The following is a 24,984-nucleotide window of genomic DNA, read 5'->3' as shown; positions in this document are numbered from 1 at the left end:
TCAAACTGTAACCTTTGAACTTTCGTTCGCACAATGATACACGGCTTTATACATGGCATATTTTAACATTGATGTTTTTGACAAATTAAGATTCCATCTATTTTAGACAATAAACCTTAAACATAGTACAATTTAATATTTATTTCCTACTTCGATTTCATTTTAACTTAAGATTCAACCTCTTCTTTTATATTTTAATTCTTTTTTAAGCAAAGTTAATATCTGCATCTTTACATATTATGTGTGCTTTTGCTTGATATTGTTCTCTTGTTAAATCTTGAATGGAGCAGTTCTATTCTTGATAGAGCCATCATTCAAGATCTAACAATATCCTGTACACCCCTTGAGGTATATATCAGGAATTTGATGATGATGATAATGTATACTGTTTGCAAAAGCACAGGAACATATAGTAGGTTTGTGATATCCTTATCTTAATTACAGTTGAGGCTGGGAAGAGATGTCTTGCTGTCAGAACTGTACTTTTATTTAGATTCTGAGAAACTTGCAATAAACATTCAGGAAACATTTTTGATTATCCTTTAATATTATTGTTTGCTATAACAAATATATACTGTATTGGAATGCATAATACAGTTTATTGTTATAGATGCTTACAATGGATATGTTGTCTTTCATATACTATTTTTTTTTTTTTTTTGTTTTAACAGTTATTAAATCATACCGATGCATCTGGCCCTCCACCTTTATCCCAGGAGGAAATAGAAGATATTCCATCTGTAAATATTACTATGGAGCAAGTAGGTAAGGGTATTTTATTTTAACAAAAGCTATAATCATAAAGTTTATAATGCATAATTCTGTGAAGTAGGTAGATAATAAGAAAAACATACTGTCTTAAAGGATTAAAAATTCACTGTTAGAAATGTCGAGATAATTGCATTGTTTTACAAAAGAATCATCTCATAGATTTATCAGGAGGTGAATTATAATAGACCAATACAATGATGACTTCATTATCAGTGTACTATCAACAATTTTACTGCAGAATTGTTAAGGGTCTCTTATTTGATAACTTTTGATATGCTTACACATTCTTGAATATTAATGATACTAAAATCTTTTTTGTTGTTATAAATATGGTTCTGTTCATTGGTCCTCTAATTGTGCTTAAAACTTTTTTCTAATTCATATGCTAGATCCATTCTGTTAAAAGTGGTTTGAATATTGATTTTTTTCATTGTGCAGTTTGAATCTTTAAGCTGCTAATATTCATATCCATTTTTTTGCAGCAATTATTCACTTTCATTAATGAGCCTTTAAGGCTGGTGGATTTATTTAAGATGATATTATTTATACATAGAAAATTTACTAACACATTTGGGGAAGAAAAAAAAAGTGAATGTAATATTCACTTGGGAGTTGTCAATATTGTGAGTTATTCTGGCATAAAAGGTGTGAAGTCAAGCTTGATGAATTACTGGATTTTTCTTGACTAGTTCTTCACTTGATTTACTGAGTAAAGTGCACTTGTACCCACATGATTTGATGATAGGAACAATGTATGCTGATAATTTTGATGTATTTTTGGCTATTCCTTCTTTCTCAAGACTAACTTTTTGAGTCCATCACAAAGTTCTGATTTGTCTACCCTTGCAGAGCTTCAACCTTGTCTGAGTCCATGCTTCTTTAGATATTGTTACTGAATTTCTAATTAGTTCTTGTTTTCAAAGTCTTTTACTCAATTGTTTATTTGAGTGTACATTTCATCTCTTAAAATGGCTTGACTTTGATTAGTTTTAAAACTTTCATGCATATTTTTCTTTTTAATATGAATTTCTCATTTTTATCTTGCTCAAAATAAAGATGATTGCTTCCTACAGGATGATCATAAAGTAATGCAACCAAAAGTTTGAATTTGTACCAGTTGTTTCCAAATTGTTATAATCATTCCTTATGCTACTAGATGTCACCATCATATTATTACAAACTGTTGTATGGTCATTTAAACAGAATGGAAGAGGAAAGATTAGCAAAACAAGTGTTCTCTGTCAGGTTTGCAGGATAAAGACCCAGAGGAAGATCAAGATATAGGTGGGTTGATACAGTAAAAAGTGCCTTAGAAGACAGAAATATAAGATCTGATAATGTTGGAGTCTTGATAACAGGTAACAGATTGATTTGGAGGAAAATTGTTGATAGGAAGTTAGTAATGATGTAAGTTCTTCATGTAGTATTATCATAATATCCTGTACACCCCTTGAAGGTACATATCAGGAATTTGATGATGATGAGTGTTAGTTCCCTCTTGCTTGTTTAATAGATGGATTGTTGTTGTTGAGTCCATTGAAGAGCTTCTAGATATGACTGTGAGCCTGTAGAACTGCTTTGGCAATCTCTTGAACTTTGATGGAGTAGAGCTTTTCTCTGGGGTTATTCTCGATTTTCTGTAGAGCCTCACTCACCTCAAAAATTACGCCCACTACCACTAACTGATGCTATTTCACTCTTCTTCTTGTTAGTTTATTTTAACAATCTTATTTTTGCAACAGAATTGGCATCAGTTAGTGGTAGTGGGTGTAATTTTGAGGTGAGCATCTTGCTTGTTTGGCTAGTTTGTTTGCTCTCTCTCATTACCTTCATTATTTACATGACTTGTATCCATTTCAGTGTACAGTTATTTTTCAAACTTAAAGTTGTTAGATGTTCATGAATTTCCTGTGTGAGTTTTATTTTTTTTTTCATTTTTTAATGCTTCAAGTGCATATTTTGAGTCACTGAAGATGGTCATTCCTTCTGTAATGTTTATTACTCGATTAGAAAGATAGAACTTTAGAGCTGCATGTATGGCTGTTAATTCACAAATGAAATTTGAAGCTGAACAGGGGAATTTTTTCAAGAAACTTACGGTCTCTAATAAGGAAAATAGTGATCTCATAAACATCCATTGCTACAGTGGGATTGGAACTCGTAGAATTTTGGTTAAAGATGGGTACTTTCAGTTTGCCTGTGAGGCTTCTCTCGTTGCTGAATCATTCACATCCGTAACCAGATCTTGTTGTTCTTCGGTAGGAAGAGGTTTTTTTGGTACCATCCAAAATGTGTCAGCAATTGCACAAATGAGAAATAGTGTCTTGACCAACAGTACACTTAACTCTTTGAAGGCTAAATAAGCTATTATTTGAATTAAGGGGATATTAAATCCCACATTGTTTTAAAACCGAATAAGAAACTCAAAGATCGGAATCAAAGAGTTTCATGCCAAATATAGTAAACTATAAAAGTATCGGTGACTACTAGCGTAAGCTAAAGCACGTAGTCCAAGTACGTAGTACAAACTAGGGCAACTCGTAGCAAAGGTGGGGAAAGTTCTGATCGCTATTCTTAGTATTTCCCATAATGTAAAAGCCATCTCCTAGGAGATATATGATGCTATACATTATGGTGGGAGGTCACTACCCAGACTGGTTTCGATCTTTATTGAGATCTCATCAGTGAGTAGCTAGACCAAATTAATACCAAGGGTATAGCGAAAAGAACATATATTATAACATAAATTGAAAGCCAAACGGCTATTTTTCTGGCATCCTTAATAATAATTAAGGGGATACAAATCCCTTGTTGTTCAACTGCCAGTAAGCAAAACTAAGATTGAGAACTACAAATCTATGAGTTTCATATATACCGAAAAACTATCGACGAATCCAAATGTAAATGACCACTTGGCAGTACATTATGATAAATGTACATTATGAGAAAATATCAAGGATAGTGAGGGAGCTTGCTCTACCTTTGCTTTGAGTTGCCTTGGTGTTGTACTACCAAGTGGTCATTTACTTGGATTCGCCAATAGTTTTCGGTATATATGAAACTCATAGATTCGTAGTTCTCGATCTTAGAGTTTTGCTTACTGGCAGTTGAACAACAAGGGATTTGTATCCCCTTAATTATAAGAACTTATATACTTTGCTATACGAGTTGTCAAAAAGGTGCACCATTGAATTACATAAATATAAAGAGCCAATAGGCTTCATTTCGGCGATGTAAACATTATTTAAATTAAGGGAATATTAAATTCCACATTGTTTTAAAACCGAATAAGAAACTCAAAGATCGGAATCAAAGAGTTTCATGCCGAATATAGTAAACTATAAAAGTATCGGTGACTACTAGCGTAAGCTAAAGCACGTAGTCCAAGTACATAGTACAAACTAGGGCAACTCGTAGCAAAAGTGTTTATTATGTAAATAAGCTATGTAAATTTTTAGCTATAGCTATATTCTCAGCTATAGCTTATTTACATAAATAAGCTATAGCTGAGATGTCTCTATGTCAGGAAAGACCAGAGGAGTAAGTAGTAGCACTGAAGTTCACTAGGTTATCATCGCCCTACTGAAGAACAATGACAAGATCTGATTTTGGACAGGTTATGGATGCTGTGAATGATTCAACAACAAGATTAGTCTCATAGGCAAAGTGAAAGTACCCATCTTCAACCAAAATTCTATGATTTCCAATCCCACTGTAGCAATGAATGTTTATGAGATCACTAATTTACTAGAGGCATGAAGTTTCTTGAAAAAAATTAGCTTCCTGAGTTGACAACAGTACGAATTCTGTTCTCTTATAACTGTAAATTAAACGAATGTTGCACAGTATTTCTTTAATTGAAAGTATAAAAAGTAAAAGTTATGAAATTTTGTTTGAGTACCAGCTCATGTTTGAAAAACTCTATAAGGGAAAAAATTATACATTTCTTATTTAGAATTTGAGTTTTTGATCTAAATTTTTCATTTTAATTGTAAAAAACCTAGATTTTTGCAGTCTGTACATATTTACAATAGTTCATTCTGATTTCAGGTAAGTGAAATTAGCTTAAATGTTACTTACCTCTCAGAATTTAAACATTTGTTCATTCTAGATTTTATAATTTCATGATCTAGTTCTATCTTATGTCTCCAATTGTTTATGTGTGTGTATGTTGTATATATGGCTCTTGTCAATCCTTTGCGTGTTGTCCTCAGTATACGATTTCCTTTGTTCTGTTTCCTTTTTTTTTTCACCATTTTGTTTGTCTCCTGGTTGTGATGCCATCTGCTAGGAAATTCAGTTTGCTATAGTGAAGGCTTCAGCTTTTATTTTTTGTAACAGTGAGCTTAAAATAACATTGGCGCTTTTGAACTTAGGCTGGTGCTTTTCTGTAATTTGTTATAGCATTTTATTTTATTACCATGGTGTTCTCTATAGTGCATGTCCACTGTACATATTGCAATTACTTACCTTCCTTTTTTTAGTTTACAAATATCAGTATTCATCATTTCTGCTATTCTAGTTAATAAAAATTGTCAATCAACCCAATAATTATTCCTTGTTAATATTGTATAACATAGGACACTGAGTTCAACCCAAACTAATTTCATATTAAAGTGGCTTTATGATGTGTTTGGGCTGGAATTCTGTTTTGTGTTAGCTGCTACAGCCAGTTTCATTTTCACCTGTACTACTGTGCACAGATCTGAGTTCTGAGGTGATAGAAATAAAGCTGTGAAGGTGAAAAGGAAAGTGTTAAAGATGATATCAGAACTGTGGAATGTAGATTATGAGGACAAATTGAGAATTTGTGGACTGCAGATACATGTAATAAATATCCATAAATTTACAAGTGTGTTTTTTTAAAAAAAAAAAAATGCCTAATGTTCTCATTAATTTTTAGTAATTTTTATTATCAGTTAATTGTTATCAACTGGTAACAAAAATTCAGCAGTGTACTAATTTATTTAACAGCAACAATAGTGATTCTGCAGTGCTGCCTGATTTAAACATACTGATATTGATATCAGGACGCTAAAATGGAATTTAGAATATCATAATCTTCCAATGTGAAAGATTTGTGCTCCTCTAATCTGAGAAAAGTCTTCAAAAAGGATCATATATAATAATATGCAATAACTGTATTCTAAATAAACTTACTATAATTTGAATTTATCTTATGGAAAAAAAAATTTAGTTTCTCTTTAGTTTTTTTTTTTCCTCTTTCATATTTGATATTTCTTTAGTTTCCTTTTTTTTTCCTCTAGAAAAAGCACTGCAGTGCACAATTTGTATGGAAGATTTTACTTTTGGAGAAGAAGTAAAAGAATTGCCTTGTCAACATCATTATCATAAAGGATGTATTGTTCCTTGGTTAAAGTTGGTGAGTAGCACTCTTTATAGAATGTTTAAATTATTCTGTTAAGGATAATATTCTGTCTGTTAACTAATAGCAATGAATTGTACTGAATATTCATTACCTATTTAATTATTAATTTGCCTAAAAAAACTGGAAATATTCTGTCTAAAGTAAAAATGAATATATCTATCATTAGGTTTCCTTCCTTGGCAGGGAGAAATATCTTAATCTTCCCCTATCTAATTTTCATTAGTGAGCCTGTGTAGCTCAGTAGAAGTGTCTGGCATTTGCATTCTACGGTGCGTGACCGCATGAAGAAAGACATAGGTTCAAATCATGGCCTTGGGCCAGCTATCCCTGATTGGTAACCAGTGGAGATTGAACTGTCCATTCAGTCTCCAAAAGTTAGATAGGACCAAAACAGCCTCACCTACTCCCTATACGGGAACAAAAAGGCGTTAGCTGATTATTGTTTATTTTTTTAATTTTCATTAATAACAGTATTTATTTTCTTACCATCTGTATTCACCAAAGTTATTCTTTCCCTTTTACTTGCCACAAAACTGAAAAAAATTAAATCATTACGATTTCCTCTGACCTGTATAGCTATTTTTTCCTTTCACAATGTTTGTCTTCCTTGTTATACTTAATGTGTATTGAAAGATGAATCCTAAGGGAGTTTTTTTTTATACTTTTTCTGGCAGGAGGCAACATTACTGGATATTATGAAATCTCTCCTGCAGTTCTCTACTTTTTCGAGTATACTGTACTTTCAAGGTGGCATGTATTGTATGATTTTTATGGTTTCAGAATATCATACCAAGTGAAATAATTATCACTGGATGCTGATAAATTTCTGTTTTGAGAATAGAAAGTTCATCATTGTGATTAAGGCTAAGATGATAAACCTTTGGAACTTTCTTTAAAGAAATGTTTGGATTTGAAGTTGCTTCAGTGTAGTAATGTGGAATTTTCTCAAAGATTCTTATGGCTGATTCAATCCCATACTAGACCAAACTGGACTTGCATGGTTTTATAATAAAAGCCAGATGTAGCTTTTGTGTTCATTTGATTTGAATTTGCATATCATGCAACTCAGCAAGAGTGCTGGGAGGGTTTAAAAAGATGGACATTTCCCTGGATGGATTTTTCCCTTCATTCTAGTTGTTAATGCTATCCACAGTGATGGCACTAACTTCATGAGCATGGGACTTGATAAACAACAGTTGAAGACAAGAAGCAAGTTTTTTTTTTTCTTTCAGAAAGTAGCTAGCTTGAACTTGCTGAGAATCCTGGCCACATGTTCTTAGAACACCTGTCACATCAGAAATAGTGAATCTACATATTCATCTTAATTTGGCAGATGATCAGAGACATGACCAATAATTTTTTGAGTTGCTTTAGGGTTATCTGAGTACTATGTTTAATTAATAGTTATGTTGGAGAAATAACTTCAGATATTAAGAAATGTGAGCCCTTGTTGATAGTTTTGAGTAATCTGTATTTTTAGGAATAACTGCACTTCTGATAAATTTTTATGTGGTTGTATTTAAAAGATCAGTTGTATTTGAATTTCTCCATTTTTTTTTTAATATATATATATATATATATATATATATATACTAATGATGGTTTTGAGATATTCAAAATATCTCTTATTAACTAGCTTTGGTTAATAAATGTCCATCTTTTTCAGTATGGTCACATGTTTCTTTCTGAAGTTTTGGAAAACCTACATGTTCCACTATCATTAACAGTACTCTTCTGTGATATTTGCCATTCTAAGAAATACTGTACCCTTCATATTCTAATCTTGCGAATATAAGGTGATCAAAATTAAAGTATCCTTGTTTAATGGAGCATCATTCATTGATCCATATGCTGCAAAACTTTGCAGGAATAATACATTGCATATCATGTGGAAGTGATATCTGGGGGGGGGGACAGTTCCAAACTCCACCACTAGGGGCATTGTAGACACCAAATGTATGGAATTTGCATATCATGCAAGTTGTCTGGTTATAGGGTTTAAAAAGATGGATATGCTATTTTCCCCTTCAATCTGGTTATTAATATTGTCCACAGTGATGACACTAATCTTGTCCCAATGTGTGCTTTGCTCGTGAAGCTGTACCACTTAAACAATTACAATGCTGTTGCTTCACTCTGAAAATTTCATTGCCTGAACAAACGTCGACAAGAAGAAATGGGATCATTGGGATTTAGACCTAGCAGGGGTTGCCAGGTGTAAGACACATGGATGTGCCTTACACTGGAAAATTCTATGGAAGATTCTGTATTTCTACCCATTCAAGATAACTGTGATACAGGAGTTGTGCCAGCAAGACTTTGAAATTCGACTAACATTCACTTTAACATTCCTTGCTCAAGTAGAGTTGGACAGTGCATGGCTGTGGATGATTTTTTGGGATGATGAGGCTTACTTTCACCAGGGTTGACCACAGATAAGGGGGGTGGGGGGCATACGGTATTGCAATATTTGAAAGTATGTTCGCTTTTCAGAGTAGGCTTCCTGGATCATTTCACCTTTAGTTCATCCATGGTATACTAATCTATAAGTTTTACAGTCCTTTGTGGATGTGATTTAAAAATTAATAATAAAATAAGATATTGTTGGTAATAAGTCATAACTTCTATTGGTTTTTAGTGTTCATAAACCTCCCACATAAGAACAGTTGCAAATCATGTAACTTTAGTGTCATGTGTGAATGAATGGTTAGGAAAAGGAATTTGTTGGTGTAGACATGGAATGGACAGAATGCTATTTATAATATGTACATAAATATATTTAAGGTTAGATGAACTTATTGTTGTATTATTACTCAAAAAAAAAAAAAAAATCTCTGAACTTTATTCTAAGCATCCCTGATTTCACACTATATATTTGCATATCTATTTGTCATGTCATCTATTTTTATCATTTAATAAACATAGTTGTGGATTTTTCCACTTCTGCTGAATACTATCAGCAGAGGTGGCAGGGTTTTTCATCCCTCAAAAACAGACTAACCATAAGAACACGTGCAATTAACAGACATAATACACTGGCCTCATTGCCTAAGTTACTTTGGCTGTAAATCCAAAATCATCAGACCACCAGATCGATCTTGCAATTCTAAAATAGATTTAATATATTAAATATGATGCTGAAGCCATTTGTATGAAAATGTGGTAGAATTAATTTACTATTATTTAGTTAAAATCAAAGTAAATTAAGGCTTAAATAGATACCATCTTATTGTACAAGATAGCATTCTGAATACTCTGCAGTTGGTAGTTTTCCAGTGCAGTGTAGAACTAGTATTTTTAATTTTATAGTTAGCTGATTGCTTTAGTTGCTTTTCAATGGTCACATGAGAATTAGTTTTGTCTCGATAGAGTTAGACCTATTTGTCCATTAGGTGGCTTCAGTGTCATATTTTAATATATTTTAAATTTTCATTTAATTCATTGAGAAAAACTTCACAGAACTGTAATCTGATTGGAATCATCCTCAAGGTAACAATGCATTAATTGGGGGATGTATGGTTTAAACTGAATACTCTAGCATCCGTAATACTGATTTTTCATTAACTGCTTCTAAAGAAGTGTCGTGGGTTGATTTTTTGGGACTTTGCATGGTAGTAGTAGCAGAAATGAAAGCTTTATTCTCCTCAGTTGTCACTGTTATGGGCATTCTAGAATGTGATACATCTAAAATAGATCCAGTAGCTTCCATCTTATCTTGCAACTTATAAATTGTTTGGTGGGATGGCGATGACAGTCTGGTTTCCAATACCATTTAATCACAGTACATTATAGTTGATAAATCTACATCTTTCAATAGAGGTGTATTCAATTCATTTCATTCTGAATGTTTATTTTATTTTTATGTATATCATAGCATGCCAGCTGTCCGATATGTCGCACATTATTTCATGAGGATCAATCATGTGGCAGCAGCCCACCAAATGGAAGTAGTAGCAGTTATAGTAGCAGCAGCAGCAGTAGTAGCAGTTCATGTGAAACAAGTGGCCACATTAGTACTAGTAGTAACAGTAGCAGCCATAGTAATAATAGGCAAGTTCGTACTCCAAGATTTTCAGAGTCTAGTTTTCTTAGTGAACCAAATAGAATTTCGTTAGATGACCTTCTGGATGACTCCGATTGACAATATTATTGTTTCGTGTATAGCTATATATAAATATATTTATACATGCACATATATATATATATATGTATGTATACATACATACAAACTTATGCATATATGTATTTATGTGTGTATAAAAATGACTGCAGTCTTTTAAGTGTCACAGAACTATATTCAAAGATCTAGGACTATTGACTACTTATTTGGTATATCCTGCCTCATTTTCCTTCACATGTACCAGAAAAATCTGCTGATTAAAGCAACAATATGCAACAAATTTTTTCAGGTTCTAGTCACAAATGCTGAAATTTATTTGTAATAAAATTAATATGACAATGGATAACTTATCTGTTCATTGCTACATTGTTCTTCTGTATTTATATATGCATGTTAAAACATTTAGCATATTTTTATTCATATTGAAATAAAATTTACATAGTTCAAATTTATATGATCTGAAAGAATTTTGGAATGGATATGCCACTGAATTTCAAAATTTGGGACCAACATCAGTGAAGGTATTTGAAAGAAACTGAAATCTTATGTTACACATTTTGTTATTGTTAAATAGTGGTGATATGTATAGTGCAATTTTCAGAATTTACAATTAGGATTGTGAAATTAAAAAGAAAGAAAGAAAGCTGTTAAGTAATTTGTTATTCTGGTATACAAATGAAAGCCTATATTAAATGATGTTGATATAACTTCTTTGGACAATTGCTTACGTTCCTGTTGATCTTCTGCCCTTATGAAAATCTGTAAATTGATATTGATGGAGAAATATGTATGCTAATTGGATGAATGTTGCTTTTCCCCCCCTTAGAATTGTTTTTCTTTGTTTAAGTTAAAATGGTTTAGTCGTATAAAAATCAAAAGTGATATTTTTCCTTGTATTGTCATCAGTTTAAATTATTTTAATTCTTCATGGGGGGAGGGGGACACAAAGTGATATCCATGTTTTGTGTTGTCTTACGAAATGTGATTTGTGTCCAGTAGAAGTTGTAGTCAGATATTAATTCTTTCTTATCTTTTAAAATATTTGGTATTGCATTGTAAAAATAAATAACCTGATCTCTGGATTTTCAGCATTTAATGTTCTATGACGGGATTTTTCTGCATGTGATGAATAATAGTTTTAGCACACTGTGCTGTAGTTAATATCATTTTCTTGATGATGTTAATAAAATGGCAAGATTGGCAGAAATGCATACATTTAGTGATCAATAAATATCTATCACTATAATGTTTAAAGTCTTGGATATAAATGTATATGAAATATAGTTATTTATACTTTAGAAGCTTATTACAGAAATTAAAACTGTTAATTCATTTTTATGGAATTATGCTTGCCATGAAAAATATAAAAAAGTTTTATTCCATAAGTTGCACACCATAAAGTTTTGCATCCATGTCCTTCCACACCTTTTCTTCATAAATAAATGAAACATTTCATTGATCTTTTAATTACATGGAGTTTGGGATTTTTAGTTGGTTCAGAAGGAAATCTGTTCTTATCATACGTACATACAAACTTTTGTACGTATATATATATATATATATATATATATATATATATATGTAGTAAATCACATGGTATCCATCTACTCATTGGCAACTTAGTGTTCTGCAAATAAGCAGAATACTAATTTGTAATCTCTGTTAATAATTAGTCATTGAACTAGCAGCTAACTGCTAACTTGTCATTATTGTGACAGTAGCAGTGATGATAACAAGTTTATAGTATTAGCTGTGTAGCTGTGATTTACTCATATTTTAGTTTAATGGAAGAAACAGATATCTAGGGATGATTGTTTTTATTTAATTACGAAGCCAGCGTTTCACCTCGGTCACCAAGGCACAAAGATGAGAATATGCACATACGTGTAGACACACAAAAAGTAGGTAAACAACACAACGAAATCCTGGGCTCTTAACTGGCACCCCCCCCCCTCTATAGGTGTGTTCAAGATTTGATTTGGGAATGATACTGTTATAATAATGTGAGGCAGGCTTTTTGATTGGAGGAATATTGTACAGCTGTGGCAGATATCAAAAATTCTCATATTTAAATCTCTATCTGTACAGTAAAAAAATCCTCCGCCTACTGAATACAATGATAATCAGTGGCATTGTTTGCAACCCTAGAATGGTGGTAGTTTAGATATTGAATGTATATTTTATGTTCATCCAGATCCAATTTGAAGGAGCAGAAAGATCCTGTATATCAGGATGATCTAAGTGTTGGAAAAAATTTAGTGAGTGGATAATGGCAGCTAATTTTTTATAAAACTTGAAAGAAGTTTAAATGTTATCTTTTAAGCACTTGTGCTTTTTTTACATCCGTCCTTCACACCACCACTGAATTGTATGGTGTTATTAAAATAGCAAAAGGAGCTAGAATGATCTGTTCAGACCATACCAGTCTTACTACTGAAATCATTTGTATCATAACACTTTCTCAGCTTACTGCAATAGCAGAGTTATGATTCTAGTGAAATCAGTTGTATCCTAACACTTTCTCAGCCTACTGCAATAGTAGACGGTTCTGATTCTAGAATCAGAACTGTCTACTCATTGCCATTCTTAAATCCACAGTACCTCTGAAATAGGTACTGTGGATTTAATGTTGAAATGTTTGAAGCACTCATGCTATGAATGCTTCAAACATTTCAACCTTTCATGCCTTACCAAAAATTAGCTACCCTTATCCATTCATCAAAAGATGTTTGTTACTTAGATCATTTTGGCATATATTGAATTCCTTGCTGTTGCAAATTGCATACTTGGCAAGATTGGAAGAACTGGCAATATCTGTTGGGAAGAACATGAAAAATAGGTCCAATATCTACACTACAATTGTTCTGGGGTACAACCATATCATTGATTCAGATCATCATATCACAGAGGTTTTAAAAAACCTCTGTTATACTCGTTGATTTAAATCAGAATATTTTTGGAATATGCCACAGCTGCAACACCCACAACATAAATAAATATAACTGCTACACACCACTAAAAATTTAGGGGAGTTATTACAAAACTGTCAGCCCAAAGAGATCTTATCGTGATCACAGAGGGTGCCAGAGATCATAAGAATACAGACATACGCACACCATAAAATCTAATAGTAGTGAATACAGTGTCATATAAATAGCCATTGGTCATAATTGAAAAGCATTGTAAGGCAGAGCATTACTGTACATTATTTAGCAGTCTCCTGTTTAACCCTTCCTCTTGTTTGTCTGTGAGAATGCTTAATGAGTAGGACCAAATATTAGCATAATTAAATTCTGTCCACACAAGCGCTATTGTGTTAGTTTTGTGACCATTTATACACATGTGGGGTTGACAAAATAAATAAAATAAAACTTGGTTATTTATTATTCCTGTGCATCTGATACTTCCATTAAAGTTAACCAATGACTCATCAGCGTTCAAGTATCCACACAGCATGTGATTTACTGTGCTAAACTTTTGTGTGGTGTGCTGCTTACAGGAATTTCATTTTACATAATATTTAAATTAATTCTTCTTTAAGAAATATCAAAAAAAAATATTTATTATAAATACTTTTTATTTTGTAGATACATTTATATTTAGTGTCTATGAGAAAAATGTTTTCTTAAAAACTTTTGTGCCTTAAGGCAACATGTTCAAAATATTGTCAAAATAATAGGATAGGTTTTGGAGATGATAAATTGCTCAATTCTTTTTAATTAGAATGGTTCTTTATTATGCAAAATGATAAATATCAGATGTGAATAACAACCATTAATTTATTTATATCTCCAAAACATATCTTTGTGTAAAACAAAAGTATAGAACTGGTTGTAACTTTCAATTGTTAAATTGAAAGAAAATTAAGAGAATGCAGTAAAGAAAACAAAAAAAAGTGTGCACTGTGGTTGTTTCTCTTGGTAAAATGCTTAATTTGAATACAAGACTTAAACCTTAATTTGTAAACTGTGAAAAACTAGGTTTATGATTTGACAAGAAGACTGTGTTTTAGTTTTAAGTCAGTTTGAACGTAATTTAGGAAGAATAAGGCAGTATGATTATAGTCCCCCCCCCCTTATATATATATATATATAACTTAGTACATCATGATCTATCTAGCACATATGTCATTGTAAGATAATCACTTCTTGTAGTCAGTGCTCTTATGTGCCTAAATTGTAGATATTCTCATTCAAGTTTGCTTGTTTGTTAGAGAAAAAAAAAAAAGCTGATACTAAGACCACCTATGCTTTGTTGGGAGTGGGGTAAAGTTTCTTTTGCTCTTTTGTTTCTTTCATCACTAAGTGAAGAAGATTAGTTATAAAACTATTTAGTCATTGAGTAGGTTGTTGTAGACTTTTGAGTTTTGCCTCAAAACGACAAGCATTAACTGTGTTTGCTATTCTAGGATGCATCATTTAGAATCTTGCTATCTAAAAATCACATTCAGCCTAATTTCAAAATTTACTCCAATCATAAACACTGGTGTTAATATAATTTACCAGAGATTTTATTCAAAAGCCATTAAAAATAGGTCTTTTTTAAAACATTTTTGAAATGCTTTTTTAATATATTAAATAGAATAGATGCCTTCAAAATGAAGTTGAATTTTAAAACTGATTATATACAGATCTCATCAAAAAGCGATATAAGGCTTCAAAACCAAATATGAGTAAAACTAAAAACGATACTTTTATTTATTTTTGTCATTCATTTTCTATGTGTGTGTCAGACTAGAGGTCTCCAAAATTGTTTGACAAGTGCACTGCACAAGTTCGCATGAACCAAATACTGATTATGACCTAGACTAATTGTTGATTTCTAAAATGAGTTGCAATAAAAAAAAAAAAAATCATCATCATCAAATTCCTGCCATGTACCCACAAGGGGTGTACAGGATATGATAGTACTACATGAAAAAATTATATCATTACTAACTTCCTATCTACAATTTTCCTCCAAATCAGTCTGTTACTTGTCAAGACTCCAACATTATTAGATCTTATATTTCTATCGTCTAAGGCACTTTGTACCATATCAATCCACCTATATCTTGGTCTTCCTCTGGGTCGTTTTGCTGCCAACCTGGCAGAGAACACTTGTTTTGCTAATCTTTCCTCGCCCATTTTGTTTAGGTGACCATACCACCTGAGATTAGCTCTGCTAATGCATTCCTGGATGCTGACAATGTCAAGTTCTTTCCTAATATCCTCGTTTTTAATATGATATTGCCATTGATGCCATCTGTTCATGCCTCTAATTTTTCTCAGGACTCTCATATCTGAGGTCTCTAGTCTTTGGTCAAGTGTTTTACTTCTGACCCAGCTCTCAGATCCATAAGTTAAAACTGGTTTGAACACTGTCTTGTATACAGCTAATTTAGTGTTCTGACTAATTTCTCTCTTATTCCATATGAATTTATTCAATTGACTTCCCACCATACCAGCTTTGCTGATTCTGTTGTCTATTTCTATATTTAATTTACCATCTTCAGTAAAAATCGTGCCTAAGTAGCTGAAATGTTTTACTTGTTCCACTGGTTCTCCATTCACAACACAGTTGACATTTTCAATGATTCTGCCTATTTTCATTGTCTTTGTCTTTTTATTGCTGACCTTCATACCATATCTATTACAACAGCTATTCAATTTAGTCAGAGAATCTTGCAGACTTGTAGCGGATTTATTTAGAAGTATAACATCATTCGCATAAAGCAAAGAGCTGACATTAACATCTCCAATTTTGATATCATGTTTAATACCACTTTCCTTCATAATGTGATCCATATAGATAATGAATAATAGAGGGGATAATGTACATCCTTGTCTCACACCAGATTTACCATTAAACCATCTTCCTGTACTTCCTTCAATTCTAACTGCTGGCTTACAACTCAAATAAAGACTAAGTATTGCTTAATATAATGCCCCATTGACACCATATAACTGCAGCGTATTGAATAGGTTCTTTCTCTTGGCACCTTGTCATATGCCTTTTCCAAATCGACAAAAGCTAAACAGACCTTTGTTATATTCCCATGTTTTCTCGACTATTTGTCGTAAAGTGAAGATCTGATCCTGACTGCCTCTCTTTGGCCTGAATCCAGCTTGTTCTTCACCCAGCTTTTCTTCCACAATTCTTCTCACCCGTTTCTCAAGTATACTTGCATAGATCTTGCCAGGAACACTCAGTAGGGAAATACCTCTGTAATTCTCACATTCAGTTTTATTTCCCTTTTTATATATGGGTACTATGAGAGCTCTACTCCAATCATCGGGAATTCGTCCCTCTGTCCAGGCTTTCTGAACTATGCAGTGCAGCCACTGTAAGACTCTTATACCACCATACTTCAGCATTTCTGGTCGAATATCATCTACTCCAGCTGCCTTTCCACATTTCAAGCCTTTGATGGCTTTTCTACTTCAAGTATGGATATGTATTCCTGCCTGCATGCCTGGTCAGTGTTTTTTATCACTGTGCTGTCATCACTGCTTGTTTCATTTAGCAGTTTTTCAAAGTAATTACTCCATACTTCAAGGATATCTTTTTCTCCAGTTTTCATGTCACCTTTATCATCTCTAATTCCTTTTACGGCACTCTTTCCTCCATTTCTGAGCTTCTTCAACAACCTCCAGAATATTTTGCCACTTTCTTGATATTTATTTTCTATATTCTTGCCAAAGTCCTCCCATGACTTTTGTTTAGCTAGTTTTACACAGTGTTTAGCATTCTTGCATTTTTCTCTATATTCTCTAAGAGCACAAGCTGACTTATTTGACAGGAACTTTTGATATGCTTTCTTCTTTTCCTTCACTGCCTCTTTAACTTCCTGTGTCTACCAGGGAATTCTGATTTTTTTATCCTTGCAGACAACTTCACCAGATGCCTCTCTGGCAGAATCAATCAATGTTTTCTTCAGAGTTTGCCACTGAATCTCCAAGGTTTGATTCCTGTTCTCAAACTCTTTCATTTTTTCTAGAATAATGTTTGTATATTTTAGTCTACAGTTCACATTTCAGAGCTGCTCAACTTTTATTCATTTTAAAACTTTTTTACATGTTCTTTTCAATATGAAATTCAATTTTATCCTGCTCAAGACTAAATAGTGATCACTTCTAATTTCAAATTCTCTGTACACTCTGGTGTCCTGCACCAGAGAGAAAACATCGCTATCAACAATAACATAGACAATGAGACTTTTCTTATTCCTAGCCTCTTCCCTCCATGTGAATTTGTGCACATTTTTATGCTTGAACATGTTAGTAATAACCAGTCCATGTCCTGAGCAGAAATCCAACAGATATTTGCCATTATTATTAGCTTTGCTCTTTTCTCCAAATTTTCCCAAAATACTTTTGTATGTGTGACAGTCATTTCCTACTCTACTATTTAGATCCCCAACTTCATTTTTCATTGTGTTGCTTTTTCTACAGCCTCAAAAAATTCCTCCACTTCTATCTTAAAACCTTCTGTGGGATCATAGACACAAATAAGTCTCATTGTCCAGTTCCCCATTCTGATATTTACTCACATCACTCTACTTGAAACTGCCTGCCATTGAAGATTAGCCTCATATTTAGTGTTGAATACTATGGCTACTCCTTCTTTTCCTTGATTGTCATTGCCTGAATATAACATTTTCTCATATGTTATATTCAGAGCTCACCGGTTTTGGTCTTTTTTGTTTCAGTCACTGAAACAAAAAATTATGTCGATCTGGTACTTATCTAATTCCTCGGCTAGCTCCATTTCTTTGCCATTCAGGTTTCTTATGTTGATAGTACCAATCTTCAATTCTGGTGATCTTGAGTTGGGGTGTGTTTTCAGATTTGTTCCAGTAGCTGGCTTTTTGCTGTTTGCCCTGGTTCCCTGGCAAAAACAACGGGGGCCTTGTTTAACCGGCCGACGCCCCAGCCGGCATGAAATTTTGTCATGTTGTACCATCATTTTTTATTTTGGTTTAACCAATAAGAATACAATTTGGTCGGCTAAATCCCAAATTGCCAGCCCATCCTTGTTCGTTCATATCCAAGTAGATGCCCAATAGAGTGCACCACGAGAAGGTGAGGATTGGACATTAGGTCAGAAGCCCTGGTTGGTTCTCCCCATCCCTTTAAAGGCTATGTGAAGGTCTCCTCTCAGTTATACAGCTTTGACCCTTAAGCACCAAAAAAAAAAATATATATATATATATATATATATATATTTTTTTTTTTTTTTTTTTTTTTTTTTTTCAGAATTCATTTTTACTCAGTTGGAATATTATGAAAAAGCTTTAATGACTGATACCGAGAGAATAAAAAGATGACATGATATATTTGAAAAGGTACTACTAGTTTCATTGAATAGATCAACATCTTTAGGTATCACAATCAAAGAAATATATAAAGAATTGCAGACACTTAAAATTGTAATAACTGAACAAGTACAAAAAAGACAGCGTGTTTGAAAACAAAAAGCGAGCTTGAGTTCCAAACAAACATATACTCTGCCCTGTCGCGAGTGTGCCAATACTGAACAGAGGCAACATGTGCATCAGAGAGATTGAAACTTAGGCTGTTATTGATATGAGAAGAATCTAGAGAAATTTCTCTAGATTCGATAATCTTTCTCTCGAGTTCATCATAGCACACATGGATGTTAGATGTGTTTTGTCTTAGGATTTTTTCTTTTTTTCATACAGTTTGCTGGTTTCTTAATTTTGGACTTAGTTGACAAAATAATTGCCATATACACCCATTTGATTCCTAGGATGGCAGTGGATATTTCAAGAAGTGTATCCAAGTAAAATGAGAGTATTAGTTATACTAGTTAATTGATGTTGTATAGTTATATTAGTTATACTTGTGGGGGGGGTGCTTAAGGGTCAAAGCTGTATAACTGAGAGGAGACCTCCACATAGCCTTCAAAGGAATGTGGAGAACCGACCAGGGCTTCTGACCTAATGTCCAATCCTCACCTTCTCGTGGTGCACCCTTTTGGATATCTACCTGGATACTGAACGAACGAGGATGGGATGGCAAGTTTGGATTTAGCTGACCAAATTGTATTCTTATTAGCTTAAACCAAAATACAAAATGATGGTACAACAGGACAGAATTTCATGCCGGCTGGGGTGTCGCCCGATTGAACAAGGCCCCGTTGTTTTTGCCAGGGAACCAGGACAAACAGTGAAAAATCAGCTATTGGAACAAATCTGAAAACACACCCCCAACTCAACATCACCAGAGTTAAAGATCGGTACTATCAACATAAGAAGCCTGAATGGCAAAGAAATGGAACAAAAAAGCAAAACTGGTGAGATCTTCCTAAGCAATAAATACAAAATGTTATATTCAGGCAATGACAATCAAGGAAAAGATGGAGTAGCCATAGTATTCAACACTAAATACGAGGCTAATCTTCTTGAATGGCAGGCAGTCTCAAGTAGAGTGATGTGGCAAATATCAGAATGGGCAAGTGGACAATGGGACTTATTTGTGCCTATGGTCCCACAGAAGGTTCTACTAAAGTAGAAGTGGAGAAATTTTTTGAGGCTTTAGGGAAAGCAACTGACAATGAAAAAGGAAAAGTTGGTCCTTGTTAGGGATCTAAATAGCAGAGTAGGAAATGATTATCAGACATACAAAAATATTTTGAGAAAATTTGGAGAAAAGAGCAAAGCAAATAATAATGGCAAATACCTGTTGGATTTCTGCTCGGGACATGGACTGGTTATTACTAACACCATGTTCCAACATAAAAATGTGCACAAATTCACATGGAGAGAAGAGGCAAGGAATAAGAAAAGTCTCATTGACTATGTTATTGTCGTTACTGATGTTTTCATCCTAGTGCAGGACACACCAGAATGTACAGAGGATTTCAAGTATACTTGAGAAACAGTTGAGAAGAATTGTGGATGAAAAACTTGGAAAGAACAAGCTAGATTCAGGCCTTTCTTTTAGTATTGCACGGTGATCAGCATTCATTTTAGAAATTATGGACTTTACAACCGTGTTATAAAAAACTTTTAATTTCCCGACGTTTCGATCTTCATATTAAGATCATCATCTGGAGCATATACAAATATACAGGCTGAGTTATATTATATACAGTAAGCTACAGAAACAATGATTTGATTACAGGTTATTCTACTGGCATGACCTCTAGTGGGAAAAAAAAATATTTAGAAACTACATCAAGCTAAATTCTATTTATGATAACATGAATAAACATTCTTTCTTATAGATAGTTTTCTTTCAGTAACAATGATGTCCTATTTTTAGCATTACAATTGTTATTTTTGATTTAGGATCCTGGATTATCTATAGTCCTGTTTATAGTTACTCTTAGAGAGGAAGGTTCCGTGGGTCGAATATGTGCCTTCCATATGTTTGGGATTTTTAGACCATCATTATTGTTCAGATTGTGGTGGTTGATAATAATCTCGCAGGCTTCCTTAAATTTGCGTTCATACCATGTTTTGGTGTGATGTAGACAACTAGTGCTTTTCCAGTCAATAAGGTGTTCAGGGCATGATCAGAAAAGCCAGCTTCACCATAATTATTATATTTAATGTGTCATTTATGTTCTTTTTGTCTGATAGGAATTATGTATCCTGTTTCCCCTATATATGGTATGTTGCAGGTACAATAAATATCGTATACTCCAGTGTGGGCCAGCAGAGGGAGTGGGTCTTTGGATGAGTTGAGTAAGCCTTTTCATTTTACAGGAGGTTTAAAGGTGGCTTTGAGGTTGTATTTTTGTAGTATTCTGTTTATTTTATCTGATGTTCCTTGAATGTAAGGAAGGTTATAGTTTTATTGTAGTCTGGTTTATCTTTGTTTTTTATTGAGGTCTTGTAGAGAATTTTGTTAATAGTCTTTTGACTGTAACCATTTTTTTTGAAAAGTATTGCTGATAACTTTAAATTCATCTTTCAATGAATGTTTACTGGAGCAGATCTTCAGAACCCTGTTTTTTAGAGTGTTAACAGTGAAGGAAAGATTGCCAGAAAGAAGATGTGTGACAGGTGTATCTAGAAACGGAAGTGTGTTCTGTTTTTCAATCTCTATTGTGAACTTTATGCGTTTGTGTTGTTTGTTTAGGTGGCTAAGGAATGTGTCTAGTGTCTGGCGGCCATGGGACCAGTTCACAAAAACATCGAAAATGTATCTAAGCCAGACTTTGGGTTTTAAAGGAGAGGAATCTAAAGCATGTTGCTCAAAATGTTCCATGCAAAAGTTAGCAATGGTGGTGGTGGTGGTGGTGGGGAAATAATGGCGAGCCCATGCCTGTGCCTTCTTTTTGTAGGTAGAAGTGTTTTGCCTTACAAAATAACCAGAATGTAATACATGCTCAATGAGTGCTGTGATATCTGGAGGGAATTTGGTCTGTAAAAGAAGGATTGTGTAATTGATTGGGACATTTGTAAAGAGCGCAGAGATGTCAAAACTGACTAATAAATCATCTTTGTAATATAATGTCTTTGATAATGCTTATGAAGTGTTGTGTGTTACTGATATAGGAGGGGGAATGACCTACCAACTCCTTGAGTGTTGCTGCTAATTTCTTGGCTAAGTGATAATTCGGGCTATCTATCCCTTCGACTATTGGCCGTAGTGGTGTATTTTGTTTGTGAATTTTCGGTAGCCCGTAAATTCTTGGGGAACGAGCGTAGTGTGGAAATAGTTTTTTGACCATATCTTCGAGCCATGTGGTAATTGATTTAAGTAGTTTCTCTGTTTTCTTTTTTATTCTATTGGTTGGGTTGTAGTTAATGAGTTGATATGTATTATTGTCCGAGACTAGCAGATTCATTTTTTCTATATAAGTGGTTCGGTTTATAATAACAATGGCACTTCCTTTATCAGCTCTAGTTATCATGATGTTTGGATTTGATTTTAATGATTTCACCGCTGTTAATTCGTTTTCATTAAGTTGCTTGTTATTGTTTTGTTATGATTTAAAATGTTGGCAGTTTCTAAACATATTTTGTCTGTTATCTTATTAGGGATGAATCTAAAGCCTCTTTCAATATTACAAATAAATTCCAGTTTGTTTATCGATTTTGTTGTGCTACTGCAAAATTTAGACCTTTGATAAGTACGAGAGTTCATCATTGTTTAAAACGTAGTTGGATAGGTTAACTACGTTACTGTTACCTGCAGGCGATTGGTGGCTCCTGTCGTTTCTTGCTTCTGGTTGATTGTTATCGTTCACTGTGGAGAAATTCAGGCTAAATAGAGGCTGTCAGGATCGGATCTTCACTTTACGACAAATAGTTGAGAAATCATGGGAATATAACAAAGATCTGTATTTAAGTTATGTCGATCTGGAAGAGGCATATGACAAGGTGCTGAGAGAAGCTATTCAATATGCTACAGTTGTATGGTGTCAATGGGGCATTATATCAAGCAATACTTAGTCTTTATTTGAGTTGTAAGTCAGCAGTTAGAACTGAAGGAAGTACAGGAAGATGGTTTAATATTAAATCTGGTGTCAGACAAGAATGTCTTTTATCCCCTTTGTTATTCATTATCTATATGGATCACATTATGAAGGAAAGTGGTATTAAACCTAATATCAAAATTGGAGATGTTAATATCAGCTCTTTGCTTTATGCTGACGATGTTATATTTCTAAATAAATCCGTTACAAGTCTGCAAGATTCCCTGACTAAATTGAATAACCATTGTAATAGATATGGTATATGAAGGTCAGCAATAAAAAGACAAAGATAATGAAAATAGGCAGAATCATTGAAAATGTCAACTGTGTTGTGAATGGAGAACCTGTGGAACAAGTAAAACATTTCAGCTACTTAAACACGATTTTTAGTGAAGATGGTAAATTAAATATGGAAATAGACAACAGAATCAACAAAGCTGGTATGGTAAGAAGTCAATTGAATAAATTCATATGGAATAAGAGATTAGTCAGAACACTAAATTAGCTGTATACAAGACAGTGTTCAAACCAGTTTTAACTTATGGATCTGAGAGCTGGGTCAGAAGTAAAACACTTGACCAAAGACTAGAGACTGCAGATATGAGAGTCCTGAGAAAGATTAGGGGCATGAACAGATGGTATCAATTGCAATATCATATTAAAAACGAAGATATTAGGAACGAACTTGGCGTTGTCAGCATCCAGTAATGTGTTAGCAGAGCTAATCTCAGGTGGTATGGTCACTTGAACAGAATGGGCTAGGAAAGATTAGCAAATCAAGTGTTCTTTGCCTGGTTGGCAGGAAATTGACCCAGAGGAAGACCAAGATATAGGTGGATTGATATCGTAAAAAGTGCCTTAGATGATAGAAATATAAGATCTGATAATGTTGGAGTCTGGACAAGTAATAGACTGATTTGGAGGAAAATTGTAGATAAGAAGTTAGTAATGATGTAAATTTTTGATGTTGTACTATCATATCCTGTACACCCCTTGAGGGTACATGGCAGGAATTTGATGATGATTATAGTTGGGTGATATTTCAGTGTCATCGGACCACAAAACAAAACTTTTTTTTTTACAACCAATATCCAGTGTTGAAAAGTGTTAAAAACATTCTTGCTACCTTTGAATTTGAACACATATTGGCGAAATAAGGATATTGCTTACATAGCCATACATATATAATAAAATGTCTTGTATTAAATTATTTGTACGATGTTAGGCCAGTTATATCAAGAAGCACTAAATTTTATTAATTAAAGGAAAAAATTAAAACTTTAAATAGAACTTTCTGATGGCACTTATATATCACAGAAGAAATCTACATTAACAAAAAAAAAAAATTTTTTTTATCCCCATTTTGGTGATATAATATATAACTTAATAACCTGAATGCAGTTAAGCATATATACAACCAACTTTGTTAAACTTGTAATTATTATAAGTATTTAATATGAGAATATTAATCCTGAATTAGTTTCAGACATATCATATCTGCATGCCACTTATCCCTGCTGGCAGTGAACTCATACCATCATATTAAACATATTTTTTAAAATCTATTCTTAACTTAAGCTTAGCAGTGAAAAATTATCGTGAGCAGTTTAAAAATGACATCCTTGCTGAGCTCTGCTGTCCTCAGGCATTTTGTATTTGAAAAATCTGTCACAACTACTTTTAAACACTTGAATTTCATGGGCATGTCAGAGATATGTTATGAATATAATTAAGTTAAACTCAAACACTTCTCTGTCTTTATCTGTTATCTGGAGGAAAATATTTGCACTTTCCTGTAGCAGAAGAAATCTAACAGCCAATATCACGTTTAGCATCTTTCCATGGATTGTAAAATAGTGGGAAATGTGCATGCTTGATCATAAATCATGAAAATTGCATGAAATCATCATGAAAGAGAGAGAGAGAGAGAGAGAGCTTGAAGTCCATTGCATAATAGAATACCATAAGAATAGCATGAGCAATTGAGATTAGCTATGATGAATAGTTCTGCTTAACGTTTTTGTTACAACTTGAAATGTCACAAAAAATCTGGTGGGTATGAACTGAAGAATGCAAAAGACCACTACCCTGCTTATTGGCTAAACTCTCCGATGCTACAAAGTAAATGCAGAGAAACATAAGACTAAGTATTGCAGATTTTCAACAGACTCTCAAAAGGGAAATTTTTGCATAATGATGAAGTTTAGCTACTAAAATGGAATGTGTATTGTCTGGTAATCAACCAACCAGGTTCAAAGGAAGACTCTTCCCA

At 33.4% G+C, this 24,984-nt stretch overlaps 1 protein-coding gene across 1 annotated transcript in view; it reads left to right on the top strand.

Annotated features, from left to right (window-relative positions):
* The window catches only part of LOC150101849 (E3 ubiquitin-protein ligase RNF115-like), a 106,949-nt gene extending 92,769 nt beyond the window's left edge, over nucleotides 1-14,180 (top strand). The window contains exons 8-10 of the mRNA XM_090400628.1: nucleotides 672-765; nucleotides 6,039-6,154; nucleotides 10,035-14,180. Of these exons, the coding sequence (XP_090256754.1) occupies nucleotides 672-765; nucleotides 6,039-6,154; nucleotides 10,035-10,301 (477 nt within the window). The 3' untranslated portion in view covers nucleotides 10,302-14,180. The remainder of the gene's footprint in view (nucleotides 1-671; nucleotides 766-6,038; nucleotides 6,155-10,034) is intronic.
* The last annotated feature ends 10,804 nt before the right edge of the window (nucleotides 14,181-24,984 follow it).

The sequence above is a fragment of the Typopeltis vanoorti genome, chromosome 11 (assembly GCF_054136105.1).
Source record: "Typopeltis vanoorti isolate ZY-2024b chromosome 11, IOZ_Tvanoo_1.0, whole genome shotgun sequence".
Classification (NCBI taxonomy): Eukaryota; Metazoa; Arthropoda; class Arachnida; order Uropygi; family Thelyphonidae; genus Typopeltis; species Typopeltis vanoorti.
The sequence above is the reverse complement of the archived record's forward strand: the minus strand, read 5'-3'. Positions and strand labels throughout refer to the sequence as shown.